The sequence below is a fragment of the Cavia porcellus genome, unplaced genomic scaffold, assembly GCF_034190915.1.
Source record: "Cavia porcellus strain 051 isolate PalLab524CR breed Dunkin Hartley unplaced genomic scaffold, mCavPor4.1 scaffold_7, whole genome shotgun sequence".
NCBI classification, from domain to species: Eukaryota; Metazoa; Chordata; class Mammalia; order Rodentia; family Caviidae; genus Cavia; species Cavia porcellus.
Window position 1 is genome coordinate 81,206,042 of NW_026947490.1, and position 18,851 is coordinate 81,224,892.

General features: G+C 41.5%; 1 protein-coding gene across 11 annotated transcripts in view; it reads left to right on the plus strand.

Moving 5' to 3' along the window:
* The window catches only part of Cdk19 (cyclin dependent kinase 19), a 175,572-nt gene that overhangs the window by 146,381 nt on the left and 10,340 nt on the right, over window positions 1–18,851 (plus strand). For 3 of the 11 annotated variants that reach the window (XM_063253903.1, XM_063253899.1, XM_063253905.1), the window contains 3 exons: window positions 238–504; window positions 6,662–6,718; window positions 6,941–11,183. In XM_063253903.1, the coding sequence (XP_063109973.1) occupies window positions 238–504; window positions 6,662–6,718; window positions 6,941–7,072 (456 nt within the window). In that variant the 3' untranslated portion in view covers window positions 7,073–11,183. Of the gene's footprint in view, window positions 1–237; window positions 505–6,661; window positions 6,719–6,940; window positions 11,184–18,851 lie in introns of those variants that run through there. The other 8 variants (XM_063253907.1, XM_005002223.4, XM_063253902.1 and 5 more) reach the window with 4 other exon arrangements.

Genomic DNA, 18,851 nt, shown 5'->3' on the forward strand with positions numbered 1-18,851 from the left:
TTATTGTACAGTCCAAAGGAACATCAAAGAACACATCCCGTTTGGGGCTCAGGATGTTGCTTCTGGGGACCGGTGTTCTCTGGCTGCCCCATTTCCCAGTCACCCCAGTCACACAGTCGTCGACTACAGGCTGGCCCCCAGCTGGGTCAGCAGTCGCATGTGTACCTCAGGTGGTGGGAGAAACTTGCTATCGATTTAGTTTCCTACTGGCCTTCCCTCGTTTTCCTCTCCTCACAGCAGAATCAGCAGCAGCAGAACCAACATCAGCAGCCCACAGCCCCTGCACCCCAGGCGGCAGCCCCTCCACAGGCACCCCCTCCGCAGCAGAGCAGCACCCAGACCAACGGGACCACAGGTGGGGTGGCAGCTGGCATGGGGGCCACGGCGGCAGGGCTGCAGCACAGCCAGGACTCCGGCCTAAGCCAGGTGCCTCCAAACAAGAAGCCACGGCTTGGGCCCTCGGGTGCCAGCTCAGGCGGGCCCGTCATGCCCTCGGACTACCAGGTGCGCCCAAGCATGTCCTTCCCAGTGCACACGTGTCTTGTAAAATGGGAAACAGGCTTTGAACAGGCCCTGTCAAAGGAGTCCAGTAATTATCTTTCCATCCCCCAACACCCAGTACTGGGACTGAACCAAGGCCTCATGCAGAACTATGTCCCCAGCCCTTTTTATTTTTGAAATAAATAGGGTCCATTGAGTCACTAAATTGCCCACAACAGGTGTTGAACTTGTTTGTTTGTATAAGAAAGGGTTTCACTATATGGCTTAGGCTGGCCTCAATCTCACAGCGATCCCCCCCTGCCTCAGCCTCCTGAGTGTTGGGGTTATAGCCATCCCAGCTGTTGGGATTATAGCTACCATGCCCAGTTTGGGATAGGATTAAACTTGTGATCCTCCTGCTTCATCCTCCAGAGATTACACTACCAGTCCTGGCTTAGAATTAAGTAGTTTTTTTTTTTTTTAATTGTTTTGAAGGTAGTAAAATACAACAGAACAAGATGGAACAAAGCCAATTGAGACAGTGCAGTGAAATTGGTACAGAACTTCACAGCAGGTTACCGGGATAACAGCAATAGGTACCATAGTATATCTCGTTATCTTCACAATAGTTGTTCTTTCCATCAGGTATAGCAAAATCAATTGAAATATAGAACATTATAGAACTTATCAAAACAGAATATTGAATAGAGCAATAACATTAATCAGAACAAATCAAAACAGTGATAAAAATATTTGCCTTCAAAGAGATGGTTGAAGGAAATCCCCCTAATTTGCTATATTGCATATGGTCAGCCTCCCAAGACATGCTCAGACCTCTGGCTCCCATTTGCTAGTGGGGAAAAGGGGGGATGTTTGATTCTCAGCCCACATACTGGTAGGCTCACAGCTGCTTACCGGGAAGGCGAGCTGGTTGCTTGGGAGAGTTAAGTAGTTCTTAACATTAACATTTTGATGTTCAAATTACATAGTTCTGTTTCTAGGGCATTCACTGAAGATTTTTATTATATTTCATGTAATTTCATGTTATTTTATAACCTGATTAACAAATCAGGTATCCTTATACTCTGGAGAGAAGAAGCAGCAAGATAGGTATCCTCTTTCTTAAAGAAAACATCATTATTTTACCCATATAGTTGCCAGTCAGCTATGCTCATGAAAGGATACCTACATGAGCATTGAAAAGGGAGGGCCATGAGCGTGGTGAGGCACACACCTGTCTTCCTACCACTCTGGGACACTGAGGCAAGAGAACTGTAAGTGCAAGCCCACTTTGGGCAACTTCGTGATTTAGCAAGTCCTCTTCTCAAAATTAATTTTTAAAATGGCTGGGGATGTAGCTCAGTGTGAAGGCCCTGGGTTTAATCACTAGTATGGCAAAAAAAACAACACTGAAAGAAAGAAGAAAAAGCCAAGAGAAAGGGAGTGGCGGCTTTAGAGAAAATTAACTGTGTCCTTCAAACAGATTTGCGTTTACTGAGAGGAAATGCTCATTAAGTTACCATGTAGATACAGAAAAAGAGGCTTTTGGGGGCTGAGGATTTAGCTCAGCAGCATAAGCACCTGCCTTGCAAGCGCATGGTCGTGAGTTTGATCCCTGGTACCGGTAAAAAAAAAAGAAGAAGAAAAAAAAGAAAAAGAGGCTTTTTAGAAGTAACAGTTCATTCCCACTGGAAATTATTTGGAGACTGAATACTTTTTGTTACTAAGATATAAAGAAAACTACAATTATACTCCTAGTTAGGAAATCAGAAATGTCTAAGGCGTGGTATTTGGAGATAAGTAAGCTTTCCCATTATAAGCCTGAAGTGGTGGTGCACACCTGGATCCCATGGCATTTGGCAGGCAGAGGCAGAAAGATTACTGTGAGTTCCAGTCCAGCCTGGGCTACATAGTGAGACTTTGCCTCAGAAACAGACAGAAAAAAGTACCTGTTTTATTAACCTTAAAGAATCTTGCAAAAGAAAAAAATGTTTTCAACAAGCTAAGAACAGACCTAGGAAGAAGGGAAAGCTTAAATAAAACATTAAGTGAAAAGACAAAAGCTTTAGAATATAATGCTCAGGAAACTGGAAGAGAAGCATTTAGGACAGAGCTAATAGAAAACAAACTTTTTGGCAAGAGTCATAAACTCACTGGTAGGGAACTAAAAGAAACATTTGCAAGAAAGACAGTAGTAGCAGGCTAAGCTTACTTTACATGAATATCTCAACAAGCAAATGTGTTGTACATAATTACTTCTCTGAGAAGTTCTCATCTCAGGTTCCCTGTCCTCCAAAGGGTATACTTCTCTTTGGCTCCAATTAAGTTAGTATAAGTATCTATTTGAACTACTAAAAACTTGGCTATATGGGTAAGTAGTCAGGAACATACTTGAATTTTGTTATGAATAACATTTTCCCCAAAACTTCAGTTTATCCCTGTGATATGAGCAACAGGAGTTTGCTGAATATTGTTGGATCTCTGTGTCTCAAATTGTATTATACCAACCTGTGTTACAGAAAACATTGAAAGATTAAAAGGGAGCTGGTCATTGTGGCATACATGTCTAATTCTAGCTACTTGGGAAGAGGCTAACATAGAAGGAATCAAAGGTTGAGCACAGCCTGGGCAATTTATGGATTTGTCACGACCCTGACTCAGAATAAAAAATAGAGAGCTAAGGTATAGTTCAGTGCATAAAGGACCTAGATTTTGTCCTCAGAATTGGGGAGAAATAAAGATTTTTTTTCATGGTGGGCCATGCCTCCAACACCAGAAGGCCACAGCAGGAAGACTGCAAGTTCCAGGCCAGCCTGGACAATTTAGTGAGACCACCATCTCAGAGTCATAAAGGGCTGGAGGTATCAGTGGTGGAGTATTCTTGGCTTTGATCGCTTCAGTCTCACAGAAAAGTTAAACAAAATGAGTAGAATATATTTAAGGCAAGCTGTCACAATAGTTGTAGAGCCAGGGGTGATGTCATAGGCCTGTAATGCCAACACTGAGAGACTGAGGCAGGAGATTGTTGCGAGTTCGAGGTCAGCCTGAACTGCATAGCAGGGCCCTGTGTTAAAAGTTAAAAAAAAAAAAAGAAAAAAAAAATTCATACAGAGATGACTGCTTCAAAGTCTTGTGGTGCGAGAGAGACTGGACTCCACTGCAGCGTGGCAGGCAGCAACATGTAGCCGAGAAGCACTGACTGTGGGAGTCCGGGGAAGGAGAGGGGCTCAGGAAGCAGCAAGGCCGAAGTGTTCTGATTGAAGATTATTGCTGAGGCAGGTCAGGGAGATAAAATACTGAGGACAGGGATTTTTGCCACCAAGTTGGCAGGATTCTTGCTCTAACAAGATTCAGCAAAGATAAAGAGGGAAAGCTTGAGTCTGGGCTTAGTCAAAGGGACTGAAAGGAGAAGAATATCTTTTGTCACCCTGCTGCAGTCAGTTATAGGCAGATTACTCTGTTTCCTCTAGAGCTGTTTGTTGTTTTGTTTCATTTTGTTTGTTGATCTTTTGAGAGGAGGTCTTGCTATGTAGGCCAGGTGGCCTCAAACTCAGAATCCTCTTGCTTCAGTCTCCCAAGTGCTAAGGTTGTAAGTGTGAATAACCGTGGCTGGCTCTGTCTTGTTCAAGTTCATAAATTCTTCAAAATACTTTTTCCATATTATTCTGTCTACTTAGAAATAAAACTTAACATCATATTCATGAGACACAGAGTTCAGTGAGTTGGGACTGGCAGAGGTAATGAGCAAATTTACAAGCCTTACAGAAACAAGCTGGTAGGGGTTTGTTTTATTTTGTTGTTAGGTTTGGTTTGGTTTGGTTTGGTTTTGGTCGGTTTCTGTGTTCATTTGTTGAGATGGGATCTCATCACTAGTTCAGGCTGGCCTTGAGCTCATTGTGTAGTCCAGGCTGGCCTCAGCCGCAGCCTCCTGAGTGCTAGGATTACAGGTGTGCATCACACGCTCAGCCTGCTGTGCTTGTTCTTTGTGTAGGGCAGAGCTATTGGGCTGAGTAGGATGTGCTAACCTGAAAGTACATGATGATAGCTACAGATCTTGTGTGAAAGGGAAGGGGGAGTAGGAGATGGAGGAGAGGGAGGAGATACAAAACAGAATTAAGATGTGTTATGTGCATATTTCACCTCCCCGTGATTAGTGTAGTCAGTATGCACTGCAAACATATACTAACAATTTTTTAAATAAAAACTTTCTAAATTTAATTAGTCATAGCTAGCATACCAATTATAGGACATTAGTTTGTTTTCATTGTGGTGATGGGCTCTTTTTGTTTTGTTCTGGTTTTTGGTTTTTTGAGACAGAGTCTCTATGTAATTCAGGCTGTCCTTGAACTCACTATGTAGTCTGGCTAGACCTAAAACTTGAGGCAGTCCTCCTGCCTCAGCCCCCCAACTGTTGGGATTATAGGCATGCACAGTCGGGCATATTTTTCCCTTTTCCTTACGTTTTCTGATTCAAAGCCTCTCATAAATAAAACATCTTTATATTGATATTTTAATTTCATCATAAACACATTTCAAAATAAAATAACCGTTTTCCATAATGTTTAAGAAAAGTTAATGTGATATTTTATGTTCTTGTATTTGATTCTCCAGAATTACTTTAATCTCAGTTTATTCAGGCCAGGCTTACTTTTCTGTGGAGAGCTTTTACCTTGTTTTCAGTCCTACTTGCAGTGATTCACAACTTTGGGGTTGCTTCATTAGGGTAAGTCAGTATGATTAGTACTTTGAAAAGAAGAGCCTGACTTTTTCTGTCTAAGAAGGAAATCTTGACCTTAAAAAAGATGTATGGCAAGCCTTGGTGGTGCAAGCCTGAAACCCTAGCCTTTGGGAGGGAGGCTGAGGCAGAAGGGTTGCTATGAATTTGAAGCCAGCCTGGGCTATACATCAAGACCCTGTCTCAAAAAAACAAAGAAATAAAAGATACACAGGACTGGTGTAATGGTGTATGCCTGCATAATCCCAGCACTCAGGAGGCTAAGGCAGGAGGGAATTTTGAACTTTGTAAGTTCAAAGCCCACCTAGACTGTGAGAGAGACTTTGCTTTTTGTTAAAACCAAGATTTAAAAAAAAAAAAAAAAAAAAAGACACTACAGTACACTAAGTTCTTCCATTTTTTACATTGTATTCACCACTAGTGATTTCATTAGTAAATTGTGAATAGCAAGATCGTTTTTTCACTAAAAGCTTCAAAATAAAGTGTAAATTTTGAAAGGCTTTTACCGGTACCACTGGTCAGTTGTGAAGCTTGTTCGCTGCCTTGTTACCATCGGCCAGGTGCTCAGTTCAGCTCGCCAGCGTCCGTCGTGGGGCCGGGGAGGACCTGGTTGCTGTGTCCTTTCTTTACCGCTTTCGGTGCTGGGACGCCAAGCACGGCCCGACCGCTGCGCGCACCCCTAGCCTTTCCCTTCCCGACCCTCCTCCTGCACCACCTCTAAAGCACTCACATTTTAACTAGAAGTAATAGCTGTGTTACATTTGTTCTTTCCCACTTTGCTCAGAGGAAAAAACAACTTTCTGAGCATAGAGACACTAATTCCAACTATGTTTATATTTAATCAAGTACCACATTTCTTACTCTATCCATGAATTTTCCTTTGTATGTTTTTTTCCTATTTGCCTCATGAAACACTATGAAGATGTTTCATTTAAAGTAATAAAAATACGTTGGATTGAAATCCAATCCAGGCATGGTGCCGTCTGCCTATGATCTTGCTCTTGGAAGCTGAAGCAGGAAGACTCTTGAAGCAGGTACAGGAAACAGGCCAGATAACATAGCAAGAGCCTATTTCAAGAAAAGAAAAAGAAATACATTGATCTCTGTCTTTCCTTGAGGGTTAATCATGTGTGAAATTGCTTTAATGATTTATTTATTGGAGAGAAAGTAGGATTTATTAGTGGAGGGCCTTGTTCTGAATGTTTCTAAAAGTTTATAAATCCTGTGTATTGTTGCTGCATTCTGCTGCACCTTGCCTGGCTTTGTTTTGTAGGTGGGACTGCTGATGCCCCTAGTGCCCACCTCTGAAAATGTTTTGCTGTAAACAGTGATTTCTTAATTACAGCTTTGTTGTTTATAATGAGAAAATTAACAGTATGTCATTATCACTGTAAATGCCACTGATTTCCATATGCCTATTTGGTCATTTTTATTTGTAAATCTCAGGCAAAGAATGAAATTGAACCCCGCGTGAGTCTGCGTGAAGAGCAAAGGGGTCAGCATGTGAGTTTCTCCTCTGCTCTTCTCTGCGCCAGGTCACTCCTCCGCCAGGGGAGTCCCGCCAGCTTCAGGCTGCCGGAACGTTGGCCCCGGTGCTGGCAGTGTGATTTCAGAGGAGCAGAATGTATTCAGAAACTGACTTTCAGCTCCTGTGGACCTGGACCAGGAGCCTAGGGATAAAAACGGTTTATCCCTCAGTAATCTCCTTTTCCTGTTTCCTTCCAGCACTCTAGTTCTCGCCTGACTTACCAAAGCAGCGTTCAGGGATCCTCTCAGTCCCAGAGCACCCTGGGCTACTCCTCATCGTCTCAGCAGAGTGCGCAGTACCACCCATCTCACCAGGCCCACCGGTACTGATCCACAGCACTGCACTGGCCCTGGCCAGCCCAGAGCACAGACCCCAGCAATATGATGTCTGCATTGCAGAGAACCCCAAAGTGCAAACTGTGATGCCATTCAAAACTCACACACTTGGGAGGAGAGCCTTGTATATTGAGAACTGATATCTCTTCTTTACTGACTTAGAGAAGTTTTTGTGAAGTTTCCCAACCTCCTTTCCCGCATGTGTTCCCTTGTGACTTCTCTGATAAAGCCCGTCTGATCTAACTCCAGCACTTCTGTAACCTTCAGCATTTCATGAAGGATTTCCTGGTGCACCTTTCTCATGCTGTAGCAATCACTATGACTTATCTTTTCAAAGCTCTTTTAATAGGATTTTAATGTTTTAGAAACAGGTCCAGTGGGTATAGTTTTATACGTCATGAACTGATTTAGCAACACAGGTGAAAATGTACCTTTTAAAGCACTACATAATTTTCATAGACTGTAACTGTTTTGCTTATGGAAATCTTAAACAGCAAGTGTTATTGTCTCAAAGTACTCTTATGTTATATTTATCTAGTTTCAGGGAAGGTCTAGGAAAAGACAAGTGGTGTGGGACAGAGGGAACCTACCACCAAAACCAGCCTAGATCTTTGCAGTTACTATGCTTTATGCTATGAAGAATGAAAATATGTGATTTTTATATAACCATTCATATGGAACTTAGTTCCCAGAATCAGTGCATTCTGAGTAGTATTCAGTAACTAGGCGTTGTAGTTTTAACCTACATGCAGCTAAATTTACCTTAAAAAGGGTTTCAAGAGCTTTGATGAAATATAATCCTCTGGTGACCCATACCAGAAAGCTGGAGAAAGTATGAACTGCACTAGGGTTTCTTTGAGGAGTGATGTTTATCAAAGGGGTGTTACTTCCCCTTGAAGGAGAAGTTTTTAGTGTGTAAAGTTGGCTTCTCTAAGGAAACTGTTACTTTCTTCAGTTTCTTCACAATTGAGTTGAAGTAACATTCTTACATAATCAAGAGTACTCAAATAGAAGCCTGCAAATTCATATGCTTTTAAAATCAAGAGCAGCGTGCTCTGTTTGTACTTGCATTAGACATAGACTATTTTTAAAGCATGTTAAAAATTTAGGTTTTATACATGTTTAAAGTATGTATTATGTATTATGCATAATTTTGCTGTTGTTACTGAAACTTCTATCGAGAATCTTCATTGCACTGAATGCTTTCTTTTGCTCCTAGGAGAAAACTTAATAATTGTGCCTAAAAAACTATGGGCAGTTAGTGTAAGGCTATACCAGATAAGGTGAATATTTGCATTTCCATTATCTATGAATTTGAGGCTGAGTTTTTTCTCAGCCACTGTAAGTAGCACCTCAATCCCCAGAGTTAAAACGTAAAGACTTAGAGCTCCCATTGCAATGTAAGGGGCAAAAATTTTGTGTTCTTCTGAATGCTACTAGCAACACCAGCCTTGTTTTAATGTTTTCCTGAGCTAGAAGAAATAGCTGATTGTCATATATGCAAATTGTATGCATTTTTAAACTATTCTTTGTGAACGTATCTACCTGGTTATGATACTCTGGGTCCATATACAAGTAAAATAAGATTTAAGACAGAAGCCAGTATACATTTTGCACTATTGATATGATACTGTAGTCAGGCAGGACTTTACTGATCTCAGCATAATAATGCTTAATAGTGATGATAAGACTGTAGTGACAGTCTTCAAGATGGAAGGTGAAACAGTTGGCATGCTCCATTGGCAGGAATTTCTGATCATCCCCGTGGTGTTTAACCCCTTTTGTTCTTTAAGAAGTTAGCCTCCTTGCATGGTATAGTCACCTGTGCAGGGTTCTGTCCCATGCCCTGAAGCCTCCTTAGCCAGAGCTGCTGATCAGCAAGTGCTGAAGCACCCTCAGCCTGTGCCGTCTTTCGGGAGCCCATGGGAGCTTGTGATCACTTCAGTGTTAACAAGTGCTCCTGGAAAGTCCATGCTGTGTGTTTGACTTACAGCAACACAAAGATCCTTTTGTTTGCTTGTAAATCTACTTGGATAGTTATTCTTCCGAATTCTATAGTAAACAGTGTTATGGAAAGGTTTCTGTGTCTGTCTATGGTAGGACAAAGCCAGTGATTTAAGTATCACGAAAGGCATTCCTGTATATTTGAAATGTTCACAGCAGCCTTGCACAATTGGGTGGCCCTGGTAGGCAGAGCATTCTCTATGAAATGGTTGTACGGAATTATAGTTAAAAATATAAGCTCTGTTCTTGATGTGAGGGAAGCTTAAATTTAATTAAAGAAACCCCCAAAATGTATATAAGCCAAGATGCCATACCCCTTAGTACTTTATAAGTAATTTTGATATGTAATTCTTAGGATACATGCTTATACGTGGACAGAACTGCCCTGCTTTCCTTGTACATAGTGAACCTTACTGGTAGCACTAACACAAACCACAGGGGGGTTCGTCAGTTGCTCCCAGGGCGCAGTATTCTCCAGGACATAGCCAGAGGTCCCCCGCTACACATACGACTGGGTTTCTCATCACTGCACTATTTCTGCCCCTTTCTCCTCTTAATGCCTCAGGGCTTGGGATACCTACTATTGCCCGTTTCACTTTGAAGTGATTTTGGTTAGTAATTTCTTTTTGTATAAAGGACAAAGCTTTCCACACATGAGGGCCCAGCGTTGTGGAACCTCCAAGGAGAACTGTAAAGCTTTCTGAAGGCAAAGTTTATCATTGTGGTCCCCAAAGGACTACATTCCCTTTTGACAGTCTAACGATACGTCCCCAGGGGTGCAGAGGGCACATCCCTCAACCTGTGGACACCTGGACCAGGGGAAGTACTGAAAGGAAGGAATGAAGCCAAGGGAAGGTTTTCTGCTCTTGATATTACTTTAGGGTTAGCTTGCTAGTGAGGTGTATGTTTGGGAAAAGGGATTCAAGAACACAGGACAGATGAACTTGAAATAAGGTGGATTGGTGGCAGGACTGATCCTGTGAGGCTGAACAATCCTTGTCATGAAGTAGATCATGTAGTAAGGCGCAAAGACCAAGGGCGTGTGTATTTTTATACCTGTGTGGTTTGAAACTTTAGTACTTAGAATGTTGGCCTTTCTGTGCTACTCTTTCGCTCCTACAGTTTACTCTCAAGAATGGAAAGAGACGTGTATGTGCGTGTTCGCTGCTTCATTCCTGGTGAAGCAACTGCCGGTGGTTCTCTGTGCCTGTAAAGCGGAGCTCTGTGCTCTGACAGAGGTAAAAGAGAAGAAGTAGCTGGAGAGTGAGACTTGGAATTTGATCTGCTTTTGAGGAGCAGAAACTACACAATGAAGGATGAATTCTGTGAAAGTTGCAAATCTTAAACTCTGTGGTGGTGTCTTCCCGCGGGATAGAGAAATGCAGTGACGTGTCCAGTAGATGAACAAACTTGAAGAAGGAGTCAGATGCAAGTAATATTTTATATAAAACTTAGCAGTTTAGGTCTCCATAATCTTCAAGAATAGTCACAAATATAAGGCAAAGGTCACTGTTCTAGGGTTTGTTTTTTAAAATGTGTTGTACCTAAGGCCATACTTACTCTTCTGTGCTCTCACTGTAAGGGAGTGATACATACGTATTATATGAACAAAACTCTTAATGCACTGTTATCTCCTAAATATTTAGTAAATTAATTCTATTTAATTTTTTTAAAGATTTGTCTGTGTAGACACTAAAAGTATTACACAAAATCTGGACAGAAAGTGTCCTTTTTAACAACAATTGAAAGTACTTTTTATATATGTTATGTAGTACATCCTTTCTAAACTGCCTAGTTTGTATCTCTTATAACTCCTGTTTGTGATGTGTGCCTGTCTTTGTCTCTTTTACAGTCATTTTCTGCACGCATCCTTTTTGTATTACTATTGCGATGGCTGGGCTTCCCTGCCCCGCTGTGGTGCGGGTGCTCTGAGGCCAGTGCCTCTGCACGGTCCGCGCTGTGGGCGCTGGGGGAGCTGCCACTTGGGAGCCCGGCGTCTCCCGCTCCTCAGTGTCCCGACATCCTTCTTGAAATAACTGTTAAAATAAATTAGATTGCATTTATTTTATATTCTTGGTTGAAATAAAATCCAATTGGCTTTGTTGCTGTGTGGTTTTTAAATGTAGGAAAACTTTTATTAAGGGTTAGTGTTACATGTATCACTGTAATAGATGTTTTTAACTGAGGTGCTGTGCATCAGTGTTTATTTTATTTTATTTATTTAGTATCAGGACTCAAACTCAAGACCTCAGTGCCCTGCAGGCAGGCACTGTGCCTCTGAGTTAATATCTGTGGCCTATCAACTGCTTAAAATAAGCTTATTCCTTATAATTTTGGCTGCAGAGTCACAGTGAAACATTACGCCCAAGGAATCAAGCAATTCAAATTATAACGGGTACAAATAAAGTGAAGTTACCATGCATGCCATTCTTCTTTAGAAGCCGTCTTTCTTTCAGCTGCCTAAAAGTAGGCATTTTAAAATCCTCACATAGCACCATTTTAGATTTTAGGTAATAGGAAATCTCCTTAGCACACAAATCTAGTGGGAAGTTTATTTTATCCTAATGAGGATGAGGGGAAAGAAGTGGAAGTGTTGATCTAAAACAGAGCTAAATTTTCACACCAAGATGCTGAATTATTGCCTGAATATTTGTGTTCCCTCCAACTATAAATATTTATATTTGGACAGGGGGCCTTTACAGAAGTAATTAAACCAAGTTTTAAGAGTAGGGCCCTGCTAAACCAGGATTTTGGTGCACTTACCTGAAGAGCCAGGTGAGAGACACTAAATTGCTCCCCTTCTTCCCTTTCCCCCAAGGCAAAAAGCAGGCATCTGCAAGCCAGCAAGGGGGACTGCCCAGAAACTCAGCCTGCGAGGCCTTGATCTTGCAGTTTCCAGCTCCTGGAACTGAAAAAGCAAAGTTATACTGTTTAAGCCACCTAGCATATAATTTTCAATTTCAAGCTCACAAAATTAGTCATCCTCGCTTGGGCAGTGACTTCTGTCCTTCCTCTGTGAAGGTCAGTTATCTCTGAACTGATGTGTTGGTCCTTTTAAGTTGCTGTTTTTCAAATGTGATATTTCTGTTTATTTTTATTCTGAGACAAGATCTCACTATGTTGCCCAGGCTGGCCTTGAACTCTTGCGTGAGTCTCTTGGTGTCCTGAATAATTGAGATGCCTGGCACAGGGCAGGCAGTGTGTATAACTTTTCTTTTTCTTGCTCAAATGCATGTGCTAGTACTTTTAGTACACTGCTGATTGGAGCTATTGTGAGTGAACACCTGTTAGTAGCTAATACTCATTTCACCAGCAGTTACAGTTTAAAGGTGTTTCGATGTTCTTTATCAAATTTTTTTATATTCCTGTTGGCAAGAGTTTTAATCATGAGCAGGTACTGAATTTTGTTAAACACTCTTTCTACATATGAGACGATCATGGGTTTTCTTTTTTCCTTTGTGCTGCTGGTGGGATGAGTTACATTGATTTCGAATACTAAAACAACCTTGTCCTGGTGATAAACCCAAAAGGAAGACGGATGGAGACTGTAGGACCACAGATAAAGCATGGTCAGCAGCTACCAGAAGTCAGAGGCAAGGCCAGATTCTCGCCTGGAGCCTTTGCAGGAACCCTTGTCCTGTAGACACCTTGATTTCAGACCTCTCACCTCCAGGACTGCAAGAAAATAAATATCAGTTGTTTATCTACCAGATGTGTGTGGTGCTTTGGTGTAGCAGCCATAGGCAATTAGTACAGCATGCATTTGATCACGATGTCCTCCTAGCAATGTTCTGATTTGCTGCATTTACTTCGACATTTTTAAGGATTTTTATCTCTTTATGAATGATGTTAACCTATCTTTTCTTTAATGTTTTTGTCAGATATTGTATCAAGACCAATCAGGATTTGGAAAATGAAAAATGGGAAATTTTTTATTACCTGAGTTTGTGCACTTTATTTTTTCCTTAACCATTTGGTAGTGTAAACTAGCCAATTTGATAGAACTCAGTTTCTATGAAATTTCTTTTTTTCTGTTTTTCTTTCTCGTTTTTGATACTGGGGATTGAACCGACAGACCTTCACACCGACTTACATCCTCAGCCCTCCCCTCTTTTTTGGAGACAGGGTTCACCTAAGTTGCCCAGGCTGAACTTGGTGATCTGCTTCATCTTCTGAGTGCTGGAAGAAAAGTTTAAATTGTGAATTTGATTCCTTTAAACTGGGATGCAAAGCTGTGCATATTTTCTATTCTTAAATTATTAACATTTCATCTAAGTTTCATTGTAAATATTTCTAATACTTTTTGATGTGAAATTGCCAATCAAAGGGGATCTTTTATTTAAAGAGGAAAAAAAAGGGAAAAAAAACCAAAGCAGTAAGAGGGTACAAATAATACAGAATTTCAAGAAAAAATGTACAGTAAGAAATCACTAGTTAATAGATGACATATTGTCATCTTAGAAACAGCTGTCCAAATGACAAAATTAAAGCATACAAAGTGGACATTCATACAGTGAGATTACAGACAGTTCTGTTCAGTGATCCAACAAAAACTCAGTAATATAGTTTCTATCCTACACCCTTAAATATATATGCAGTTATATCCTTTAGACCTCTTTCTTTTCCTCCCTTTTTTACAATAACAACTACACTTTTTGGGTTTTATTACTCCCACAGTTCTTACTACCTTTTTTTGAAGAGAATAAAACCAAATGTGACAAAACGAGAGAAGGATGGGCACAGTACATGATGCAAAAATAGCATACCAGGTGATCAAAAATGGTTACCATTATCCTCTTGCTGTTTTAAAAAGAGTTGCCTGTATCATCAGGTATAACAGAATTGACCAAAACAGTACAGAACAAAACAAAGGGGGTCATTTTATGATAACATTTATTGAGTAGTTCCTCAATGCACTTACTATTATATATATTTTTTTCATCTTTTTTCACAAAAGCTATGTGAAGTGGCCACTAATGTCCCTATTTTTCCCCCAGTGGTGGGGTTCATTCTTTAGCTTTGTGTTACTTAGCTCTCCTGTTACCAAGTAAGATAGGCTTGTGCCTTGACACCAAGTAAATGGCATACATAGGGCAGGGTAGGGTGTCAGCTTTTTCTGTCGCTGTGACAAAATACCTGAGGGAGGAAAAAGGGAAAGAGCCAGAAAAGGCCTGTCACACCCCCATAATCCACTTCCTTCAACCAGGCCTCACCTTCTGTTCCGTCACCTTCCAGTAATGCCGTCAAATTGTGATCACATTAATCCACTGAAGGAGACCGAGCCTTCTTGATTCAGTCTTCCAAAAGCCCACCAACAACCAAGTTTTCAACACCATGAATCTTTGGGCCACATTTTGGATCTCAACCATGATACACCATATGTCTGTTTTTGTTCCTGCCTCAGAGCCTTGTATGTAAATATTTTTTAAAAGAAAAACACATGCATATAATAAATGTTCAGTTATATCAGTTGACTGTGAGCTATCAGTTTTCGTGATGTGGAATAATTTACTAAGTTAATTTTTTCTAACTGGTTATTGACTTAAGCAATATCACATAATATTGCTGAAAGCCAATAATCAGTATGTCGGGCTTGGGGTGATTTATGTACTTGTGGCTTTGGATAGTATCCCTATTTTGTCTTTGTGCCTGAGTTGGGAAAACAACGTAATAGAAAGTCTGGACATCTCTCGTGGACTTTAACCAGCCCAATGTAATTAACTTTTGTTTACTCCAAAGGTTAAGGAGCAAAAGCAATAGATCAAGAATCTGTGGATCTTTTCACACAAAAATTTACATGATTATATACATCTGGAAAATTATGGATTAAACACAAAGTACAGGAGTTCTCAGAGCCTCTAATATGCTGGCAGTATTACGAATCTCCAGACAGGTGATGTAGTACACCCTCTCTAAAGCTTATTTTAGTGTATTTCTCCTTTTTCCTGTACCACCAAAGAATGATCTGTGGAACTGCTTAGAAATCTGATTGCAGACACTGCTGCTGTGTCCAAGGCATCTGTGCCTCCTGTTGTCAAAAGACCGATTAGTTCCCTGCCCCCCCACACACACACCTTTTTCTTTCTCTACAGGGTCTTGCTATGAGCCTCAAATTCACAGTCATCCTGGGTCAGCCTCCCAAGTCCTGAGATTGCAAATTAATGCCCAGTTAATTTGTTCCTTCTGACCCGAGTGGCTGTGACCATCCATGCAAATGGGTCCAGGGGGCCCTCTTCAGCTGCAGATGATAACTACAAGTTGGAGCAACCGTCTTGTTCCCATTACCAAGTTGTTGGCTTAGTATAGGTATGGGATGTGATTCTGGCCAATACAATTGAGGGCAAAAATCTAAGGACTTCGAGGAAGATTTATGTTAAGCTTAAAAGGGTAACAAAAACATAATGACTATTCAAGCTAGGAACTGTGGCAGCCGTGTGGGACCAGGATGGAGCCCACCTCAGAGCCAGGCAGAAGCAACTGAGGACAAGAAGGAAGATGGAAAGAGTAAACTTCAAAGAGCATCCAGTCAGTGACTTACCCAACCCTGGAGCTGCCCTTGCTCTGGATGCCTTCCTAGAAGTTTATAAACGTTCTATTAGAAATCAGCTTAATTTGGGTCCTGATATTTACAGTCAAAATCATCACAATTTGGAAGGCTCACCCAGCCAGGACCTTACCAAATGCCATTGTCACAGGCACAGAGATTCAGAGCCTCGTGTTTGGAGATGTTTATTGTTAAAAAGCAATGCTGATTCTAAACTGAGTGTCTCCCATGGTTATTACCAGGACCTGTGCTATCTATATTTAAGTAAATGACTCCAATATTACCACTTTTAAACATGTATTCCTCAGCAGTGGTGACAGGCTGTGATGATAAACCATCATCAAAGCTGTGACAGTGACATCTGGAAGTAACTGCTGAAATCCTGTGGTCTCCTTAGGAAGCAGAACACACACAGCAGCCCAGGCCACTTCACGCTGTGCCACATAAGGCCACTGTGTGCGAGGAGACTATGCACCCCTTGGCCTTCACTGAGTTGGCCCAGTCCTTCCTATGCCCAAGGCACCAGAAGAGGTTCCCTTTGCCTGTCCTCTGCGCTCTCCCCCACGCCACAAGCTTCACTTACACCTCATCTCCAGGAAGTCTCCCCAAGGACAGCACTCATGCTATGACCTACATGGGGACAAATGTCCAGATTTCCAGCTGAGGCACACTGTTTAGACTCACGACCTGACCCATCTTTCTTTTATACAGCTCTGCACATCTTGTTTACAGAGCCTCAGGCTTGTTTTGTGTAGTACACCTTGTTTATACTGTGCCATAATTTTTGTTGATTGTACTATATAGTACTGTCCTGAAATTTTATGTTCTGTTGTACATTTTAGTACTATGTGCAAAAGTTTAGTAAATAAAAGCGAAGTCACCATGCTGGAGTTTCCTTTGACCACTTCTTTGTTCTGAATATTATAATGCACATACGACAGTGTTACTTCATGAACACTTTTGTATGCAAACATCGGGACACAAGCATGACCACAGCCATCTTTCCAAGAACAACACAAACAAACATGATCATATTTTTAGACTCAGGAGCAAATGAAGTTCGTGAACCAAGGAACCACTGTATATACAGTACATCTACTGACCGATTCATTTAGTGACCTAGCCACAAGTTTGGAACTCAGTCACTTGGCTGCTAAATGAGGGGAGTCTGTACTGAGCCTTCACTGAGCAACTGCTTTGGAGAATGCATCCAAGATGCCCATATGTTTGGTATATAACTGTATACATCGTGTATTTTTCTCTTACTACTTCATGTTTACCTGCACCTCCTACCAAGCAACAGAAGAAATGGACATAGTAAATAGTCTTAAGTTAGTGGTTCTCAACTCTGCTACACCTACATCTACCTGTCCTATAAAAGCAAATAAAAAGGAGGTAAGTTATGTAAGGCAGTATGGCTTTCATTATGCAAATATTTGGTGTGTCTGCAGCAGAAGCAATGGTGAATTGTAAGAAATTCAGCCTGATGCAAGATACTGTATGGGCATTTGGTAAAATCAAGAAATAAAACAGCCAAAATACGGCTTTGGCTTTACGTGGTTTTCTAAATCTTAGAAATTCAACATATATTTAAAAGATACACAAATGCACTAAATGAATTTTGTTCTAGGTTTGTATAGGTGTGAATAGTTTTTTCACCTACTGTACAACTTAAAGTACTTCAGAAGTCAAGGTACCTTCCTTGTGGGTCAGCCTTGTATGTTTTTCACAGATCCAACACCACCAACCCTCATCCACTGCAGGCCAACAGTACCTGTCCCCTTCCAGCAAGATGCCTGGGAGCTACTGCTTCTGAGATCAGAGCTGGGCGTGGCTAAGGCTGCTGGGAAAGGAGGGATGGGAAGATCCTAGAGTCTACATAACAGCGCCTCTCACAACCCTGTATGTGGAAGTTCTTACAGGTGCTGCAGAGTCTCGGCATGAAAGGACACAGACACCATGAAGAGCTCACTACTGTGGCTGTCCTCACGGAAGGCTGCCCTCTGTTCCCCAGGGTGACATTTTTCCTTCTTTTATTCAGCCCAAGTTTGCTGTACACAGCCAGTTTCTCCCTTAGCTTTCACTCTTCTTTTTTTCAAATCAACTTTGTTACTGTTTTTGCTTGTCTTGTTCAATTCATTGTTTGAGACAATAAGAATCTGAAAACCGAGAGGTGAGCACCTCAAAACCCAGTAACATCATTGTTAAATCAAGGCCTACTGGAACCAAGATTATTATTGGCACCTGGCACTCAGCTTTACAGCTCCTAAGAGCAGCAGGTGAACCCCAAAATGCAGTTTACTGGCTCCCTGTCCCACTTTTCATGAGCATGCTGAGGTCAGTCAAAGGAGACAACGTCCACTCAGGGAGGAGGATGGCAGACTTCATCTTCAGGAGGGTCTGTGTGTTCCACTTAACCTGCTCAGGTCCTGTGTGAGCAAAGGTGCCTTTTTAAGAAGTACTATTATGTTTTGACACTTTGTTCAGCCTTATAACAGCCTGACTGGGGAGAAGATGTGTTCACCTGCTCAGTCCATGATGCCGGAAGTAAATGTCCCATTGGTTTTTCTTACAGCTTCTGTTCCTCTCCTGAGACTCCCTGCCTATGGGATCTTGGTCATCATAGTTTTCTTTAATTCTTTGAACGTATTTATAAGAGCTGTTTCAAAGTCTTTGCTAAATCTAACTTCTGGGCTGAGGCAGAGTCAACAGGTTCTTCAGGCCACTGATACCTGAGCCTCCATCTGTGAGAAGGAAAATCACAATGAACACAACATTGAAAGAGTGTCTTAAAATAGAACCAAAGTCCATTAGGAAGCAGGCCTTCTGTACATTCAGCTGCACCTGAAATGTGAATTTTGCTCATCGCAACCCGCTGATGCCAGGCGACCGGTCTGTATTTTGTGCCTGGAAGCTCAAGAGCTCATACTGAGGTTAGTGACTTCCTGTTTTATGGACTTTTTTATTCTGATCATCTAGGGTATTGGCAGGTCTCTAAGTTGCTCAGGCTGGGCTGGAATTTGGGATCGTCCTGCCTCTGCCTTCTGGACTGCTGGGGTTATAATGGAGCTTCAGCATACCTCACTCATTCTTTAAGCTATTGCTCTACCTGCCTTCTTTAGAACTCTGACTCAGAGCTATGTGAATCAGGGTCTCCCAGACTTCTGAATAAGAGAAGATGGGCAGAAAGGAGATGAGGAAAAATTGTTACTAAAAGAAACTACT